Here is a 7,515-nt window from a genome sequence, read left to right as displayed (position 1 = left end):
TCGTCTGTACAGGCCCTTAGACTTTAATATATTAGAGTTAGATTAATAGAGGTTACACGTAAAACATACAGTACCTGTATGTATCAAGTTTGAGTCGTTGTATTATACCGAATTCCCTCCTCGATGTTGTAAGATGATAAGAGCGCCCCTCACTTCACACAGGTGTGAGTTTTTATAGATAAATCACAGACAGGCTGATTAACCAACGACGCGACAGGTTAATCAGCCTGAAGGTGATTTATCTATAAACAATGACCACTCAGCCATCCTGCTTATTACATGGCTACTTAATACATAAATTAATAAATTGACCCAAAACACAACAAAACGACTCGTATTTCCTTGCTTGGTAATGAAAGTATTCCCATAAGCCTTTTGTGCAGCACCAACAGTTCAGAGCCCAAAAGGAGGGGTCAGTGTGAGTTATCAAACTAGGAGAGGGTTGTCCAGCACAGACACTCCGGCTGCTACGCCTCCATCAGTATGTTCAATACTCTTTGTCCTCAGCAGATGACCCACACATTCATTCATTACCATGTCTTTGCCCTGCCTGACATAAGCTCCAAACACTCCCAGTTCACTGACACAGCTGGTGAGCTTGAGAGGTGAGTCCCGCCTTAGTAGGTAGTTGTGTACGGGACTTGGTCGGATCCTATCCATGAGAATGTATGCAGTCCTCTCATTGCTGTCCTTCACTCGCTCTAGTACCTGGCAGATGTCTGATCCATAGACGTTGTTACCGCCTCCTTCCCTCTGGGGCTTCAGGACAAACTGGTCTGGTTGAGATAAAGCCATTTCCACCGTTTGGTCTCCCTCAGGGCCCATATCAAGTGTGTAGAGGCCAGTGAAGGTGGCTCTGATCTGCTCCACCACCTGGGGCTGCTGAGGGAAGAACCTCTCCAGAACTCCATGTCTGGCCAGCTCCTGCTGGACTTTCTTGGTTCCAGCAAGGTGGGTTGAGATGTCTGGGCACTTTACAGCCAGAGAGCGCTCCATCAGCAGACGAGCTTCCCAACTTCGTTCAGAGGTGTAGTTCTGAGGCATGTAACCATTCCTGAAATACACTACTGCAACCTCCTGTCCATCTACGAATAGTCGCTTGTCCTGGTCAAGGGATGCTGTCATACATACATTTTCAAAACGCCTTCTAATTGTAGGAATATTTCTCTTCCAGAGCTCATTCTCAATGTACCGATGATCAAAGATGTTTCTTTGAGCCTCTTCAACCAAGAACATGACAACCGCTCTCTCTGATCCATAGAGCTCCCAGGCCTTCTCTATCCCCCTGGCCAGACCTGCTGCTGAGTTGTTGTCTAAAACACGTTGGCTCTCCTCTAGCCGACCAGCCACTCTAAGAATATGCCGATGGACATCTGGTGTCCGTGAGGAGAGACCCCCGAAACTTGCAGCAATTGTGTTTATCTCAATTTGCTTCAGAGATGAAATTCTATCCTCTTTCTGGTCCAACATGTAGTCAGACCGATTCAGACCCAACACAATAGACTGAGATCTTCCTTCTTTCTGAATCTGTTGATAGATACTGAACAACCTTCCAGTAAAATCATCAACTGCAATGGTGCTGGCAAGAGCCTCTTTCAGAAACACAGAGTCCTGGCTGACTTTGTCCACCAGTAAATTGAAGTGCGTCTGCACTGCCAGAGCCTGCAAAAACACAGCTTTGGACACAGGGGAAGGGAAGAGTGTGAAAGGAGCATACGTCACCATCTCTGACGAGTTGGGGCTCTCATTGGTACGCATTAAGACTCCATGTATGAGAGCTGCATCTTTTGCCACTGTCTCTAAGTCATTGACCAGTTTAGTATTCATCAGTATGTCCTCTGGTATTCCTCTGGCAGCCATTGTTATTCACCTGTCCTTGCAATTCTACACAAATGCATTGAAGTTAATGAGAGCCAGGTGGAAAAGTGTATGAATACACTATTTTAATTGATAAACGTTAGATAATTGGTTCAGGGAGGAAAAAAAGAGATCAGAAACATTTCTGATCACTTTTTTTTCAATGTGCACAATATATACAATTTTATTGAGGTATCTAAAGAGCACAGAGCTTCAGTCTGGGCAGAATGGACTTTCAACACAATTCACGTGGACACATTATAGGGTGATATTAGTATTATACTGGAAATTTACATTATCTATGACATTTTCTATGACGTTTAGGCTATATGACTCCATATTTGGGCAAAATGTCTTCCTGATCCCACTGCCTTTGACTTCCATTATTATACATACTGCAGAAATAGCTTGAGGAACAGAATAGAACATGGCGCCACTTCTCCATTGAACTCAATGGACACACTCTTTTCTGTCGCCCTATTACTTTGAATGTTGTGCATGTTCCTATATATTATAATAATTGGGTTATATGGGAGGGCCGGCGGACCACGTCATCACTATGACTCAGAGTTCCCAATGCAGCTATGGACAAAATGGAGTGTGTTGCCAATGTGTCGTCGTCACATCCCTGAACCAGGGGTCATCACCATGTCGGCTTGTGGTGGACATTTCTGTCAAAATTCAATTTTTGCCATGGACATACAAAATGAGAGGACAAGCCTGAATGACCATAGCAAGTCTGTAACTCTGAGAGTGTTCAAATGGAACCAAATGTACCCTTACGGGTGCATTTGGTTACATTTGTACACTCTCAGAGTTGAGGGGTCATTGAAAATAAAACATTTGACAACCACTAGTACTACAGTAGTTGGACTCCTAATGTGCCATAGCGTTGTAGTAAATAAGTGTCATACATATTCTGAAGAAAACCTCAAGACTTGGCATTCAGTAATGGGATCTATGATCAAAATATGAACATTATAAGGGTGTTTAAAAAAGAAAATCAAAAATGTTCCACGGACAATGCCAAGTCTTTCCAATGGACACATTTGTCCGTATATGGACATATTGATTGATAACCCCTGCCCTGAACAGAAACATAATTTTGGAAACGTATACACGATGAAGATTATAGCGGAGAGTGATGGAGAAAAACTGGAAAATGAAATGCAGAGCTAATGAGCAATTGATTGATTGATTGATTGAAATATTTATTAACAGTTTGCAGAATTACAGTACATTTCAAGCACAAACTCAATACAAAGACTGTTAACTGTGAGTGGATGACCCAATTAAGCATTACACTTGTTTACAAGAGGGTCCACCTTGTTCAATTCATCAAAACATTTAGAGACGTACAAATAGACACTTCTATATAGTCAAAGAACAGAACAGGAATTCATCATAAAGGAGGTAAAAAGGGAAAAGAAACATGTACAGTGATGGGAAAAAGGGGTGGGGGGATGGGGGGGCAATGACCTCAAGGTTACCAGAGATCAGTTCCTCAAATCCTCTAGCTTGCCAAAAGTATAATGACGGGGGCGGCCAATGTTTTTCTGTAAATACACATTTACTGCTCTTAGTATTGATATCTTATATAGTATTGTATGTCTTGATGCAATTCTGCCCAGGGTACTCTATATATAATAATAGATAACAAAGATAGTAGAGTATCAGTAGAAGTAAAAGTATTGAAAAGTGTTAAATACTCCAGTAGAAATACCTCAACATTGTACTAGAGTACTTGAGTAAAATGTACTTTACTTTCCCACTGCACAGCAGGGGACGCTCTTTCTCAACATGAGTAAAACTTACACATACTGGCGGTAGATTTTTGCCTACAATTGATATCAGGTTATTTCACTTCCTCTTCACTAACATGAATAGGGTTAGTACTGTACAGCCTGCCTATTGCCTAATATTAACATAGTAACATAGTGTATAATAAATTAACATACATTACATAAGTATACAATAATATTTGTTTAAAAGCTTCGTGAAATCGAAGTCAGAATACATTTTGCACAATGAATATTATTATATCTTTTTCTGTTTTTACAATATTTTATCGTTAGAAATGTAATTGTTACAACTTAACTGTTACATTTAAATGCAGTATCTGACACTCTCCGTCGAAACTAAAGGTCATATTTCATTCAACGCAAAATTCACAGGGCAAAACAAAGTACCTTATGCAGAGTGCAATCGCGATATTTCCGCATATCATCAGTTTTCCTATGGTTTTGTCAATGGTGGACCATATAGTCAACTGAACGCTCTTGAAACATCAACATTGTAACCCCGGGAAAGGGCACCTTAGAGGCGGGTAGCTTTCCCTGGTCTAACCGGGAGGACAGGAGGACGAAAGACGCTGCAAATGCACATTAAGGAGTGCAGGTTGCTAACAAAGTAGCTAATCTGCACACTGACTGACTGACACTAGCTTGGTAACATTAGCTTGCTAAGTTAGCAGTAGGCTGGCAACAAGACCTACAAAGACAGTGGGGGGTAAAGAAGTAGTCCGAAAGAAGTTTGTCCGTCCCCCCCTCATCACCATGAAGGCGTCGTGTTGATTATGGACAATTGAGGAGATCGGATCGTTGGCCTAAAAGGTAACATTTGCTGTTGTTGTTTTTTATGTGACATCATTCGAGAGCCAGTCGTCTGAAGTTATTGGATTCAACAATACCGGGGGACAGGCAGCTAAATGTTCATGTTGGCTAGCGCGGCTGGGAGTGGGACTACTCCCTTTATTAATACAATGCGACAATCTTCCTAAATAAAGTTGAGTTTAATGGCCATTACGTGGCCCTTAGAATATATTTAGATAAATGGTTGTCTAACTTAATACAGCGGAGGCGGGCGTATGATCACTTTATATTGTATGTAATGTACACCCGGTAAAACTTAAACTGTAAGTTTCATGTCAAGATACAGTATAAGGTAAGTACACTGTTGAACTGTCCTGAAAGATACATGATTTTAATTCTTTACTGTTTCAATGCAGTTTATTGGCGTTATAAAGCGGTAATAATAATGTAACCACAAGCCGAACATTAACATTTCGGTTGCTAGTAGCTACAGATGGGTGTTAGCTACACAACCACGTAGTGTACGTCTCGGAGTCGGACGGTCGGTGTCGGTTCCTGTTTTATAATTAAACATACCTAACTAATGTGACCGAAAACACTTATCAATATATATGTTTTTGTTTCTATGTAAAGTTACCGTGCCGTAGGCCTATCATAAAATAGCTATAGCGTCAGCTCTTCTTGTTGGTCAGGTGACAGTTTCTTGTTGCTTGGAAGTGATCTAACAGTCCAAACGGGATGTGTGAATAGTTAAGAAGGGCATCGTTACTGCTAGCTCTGTTATGATTGATTTCAGAGTCAGTGTGGGACTGTGGGTGGGCCTGGATGATTTTCTTGACCCCGTACCGTTTTTGTATTTGAGATACAATTTTTTTTTATACAGGGTTCCGAAAGGGGCTATATGTTGATAGTGGGGCTTTTTGGAAGTTCCTCTTATATTATTTCGGGGCAGAACATGATTATAATTCGCTTAACTGTTAACTTGACATGATCACCTGCGTCATGTGTTTGTTATGAGTAAGCCGGCATGACGTGCAAGAAAGGAATGACAGGAGTGTGAAATATGAGATGTCTGAGAAATCCCTGTATTTCCCCCGAAAACACAGATACAAATACCTGTTTCTTGTTGTGCATAAGCCTGGAAAGCCAGCCTGGTTGCAACATCCAGTAAAGACTGATTTATATATCAACAGACCTGGCTAGATCTATGGTATAGGGATAAGCGGGTGGTACATAACTTGAATTAACACTTTGGCAGTGTCCACTTTGTTTGGAAGGCACAAAAAAGCCAAGTGATAAAAATGGACACACTGCTTGTCTTAAGAGGCAAATGCACCTGTCAGAACTAAATCAACCCCATTGTTTCATGACTCTTGGTTGGTGGTACAGTAGGTAGGTCCGCTTCACTAACCTGACCGGTATCTTAGGTAAACATCACATGCTTAGCATTTGGCTGCTCATCTTCCCACATGGAAATCTTTAGAGGAATTTGCTGCTGCTGAACCGGTTTTAAATGGCAGGATATCTGCCTGCCGTCAGCAACCTCCGCCTGTCATGAAAGATGAATTATTTATTCAGCTTCGAGTCCGTTCAGAATGATGCTAAATGCCAACTTGTCATTGTAGGCTATGGGCTCTTGACATACTTTGCAGGATTCAAACTGTCGCATCACAATGCAGTGAAGCACAATCTTGTAGATGTGCTATTTCTGAAAAAAATAAGAGAATATTATCATCGCAATACAATATTATTATCGATATTGAGGTATTTGGTAAAAATAAATAAATCATTATATTAGATTTCTTTCCATATCGCCCAGACCTACTCTTGAGTGAGTCAAACCGTGGCACTAAGTGGTTTGCATGTACATATAGTCAATTGTTATTGTATCTCCCACTCTGTAAAGTTACCATTTGTCTGGCTAAACCGGCTATTTATAATATATATATATAATTATGAATTTCTTTGTGCCGTAGGCCCATATACACTATACAGTGACGTCCTTTCTCTCTTTTTCATATTTTGGTAATCCTTTCTTCCACTTTTTGGTGGATTATCGAGAGCTGGGAATAAATAAAAGCATTGCGGTAGACATAGTGGATCCCAAGGGCGATTAATGTCCGAGGTTGTGTGCGTGATTGATGGAAGTGAAAATTATTCAATTATAGGCGTCTAGGCGATATGATCTTGCATGTGATATCCTTCCTCAAATGTGTGTGTAATGCAATTTGCTTTTTGTTTTTTTGCTGTCTATTCCTGTGCAGGTGAGCAGGAGAGATGAGGAGCAGCAAGACGGCTGAGGTATCTCTCAACAGCTCTTCTCAGCAGCTTTCTGGTCTGGACAATGTCAGAGGTGCATAGGACTTCTATTCTGTTCTTCTCATTCTTCTGCGTGGTACTTGTGCTAGTGTCCACCAGCACATTATTGTATTAAAAGTATTAAACAATCAAATTATATTAAAATGAGTTGGTTGGAAGAAGTTGTCATAGAAAGAAGTTTCCTAACAGTACTGACATCTTGATTTGTTTGTGTTGTTTCCAGATCATACAGCTGTATGGAAAGGCCTGGCTCACTCCAAAGCTGCTGTAAGTACATTAGAGAGATGCTTTGCTTCCTAAAGTTTGCTCTGGAATTAGTCGGCTGCCTACGGTGAAAAGCCATTGTTTGGGGGAGAAATGATTTGTCTTTTGAAACAAATCTCCTGAGATGACGATGAGGAGATGGCTCTCCGTCTTCCTCTTTCATGGCCTGATTTATTTATTTTTTCACCCGCCTTCCAGTTGCGGCACATCGAGAACCGACTGGAGGCAACTCCAGGAACAGGGGTTGTCCTGGCCTCTGTTATGGACCACAAGAAGAGCTCCTCATCCTCCTCCAGGAAGGTCAGACGCAGAGGTAAGAATACAGAAAATACAGAATGAGATATTGTATCTAAAGCTCAGGCAGTGGACATGTGGGAAATATGCGCACTATAGGGCATAGCAGTGGGTGTGGTTTTCTGGCACCACTGAAAAATCATTAATCTTTCCCCATAGAGATTTACAAAAATATTTATATCAATTATCT

At 41.1% G+C, this 7,515-nt stretch overlaps 2 protein-coding genes across 4 annotated transcripts in view; one reads left to right on the top strand and one right to left on the bottom strand.

The window, feature by feature from the left end:
* Nucleotides 1-426: 426 nt before the first annotated feature.
* LOC306927184 (glutathione synthetase-like) lies at nucleotides 427-1,860 on the bottom strand (the record flags this gene model as incomplete). Its single annotated transcript, XM_079506870.1, has 1 exon — nucleotides 427-1,860. The coding sequence occupies one exon, from the start codon at nucleotides 1,858-1,860 to the stop codon at nucleotides 427-429; it is 1,434 nt and encodes a 477-aa protein (XP_079362996.1).
* Nucleotides 1,861-4,137: 2,277 nt separating this feature from the next.
* The window catches only part of cep350 (centrosomal protein 350), a 44,197-nt gene continuing 40,819 nt past the window's right edge, over nucleotides 4,138-7,515 (top strand). For all 3 annotated transcript variants that reach the window (XM_079506785.1, XM_079506786.1, XM_079506784.1), the window contains exons 1-4: nucleotides 4,138-4,469; nucleotides 6,713-6,801; nucleotides 6,991-7,034; nucleotides 7,230-7,344. In XM_079506785.1, the coding sequence (XP_079362911.1) occupies nucleotides 6,726-6,801; nucleotides 6,991-7,034; nucleotides 7,230-7,344 (235 nt within the window). In that variant the 5' untranslated portion in view covers nucleotides 4,138-4,469; nucleotides 6,713-6,725. The remainder of the gene's footprint in view (nucleotides 4,470-6,712; nucleotides 6,802-6,990; nucleotides 7,035-7,229; nucleotides 7,345-7,515) is intronic.

This window comes from Electrona antarctica (genome assembly GCF_951216825.1).
Source record: "Electrona antarctica genome assembly, chromosome: 7".
Taxonomy (NCBI): Eukaryota; Metazoa; Chordata; class Actinopteri; order Myctophiformes; family Myctophidae; genus Electrona; species Electrona antarctica.
The sequence above is the reverse complement of the archived record's forward strand: the minus strand, read 5'-3'. Positions and strand labels throughout refer to the sequence as shown.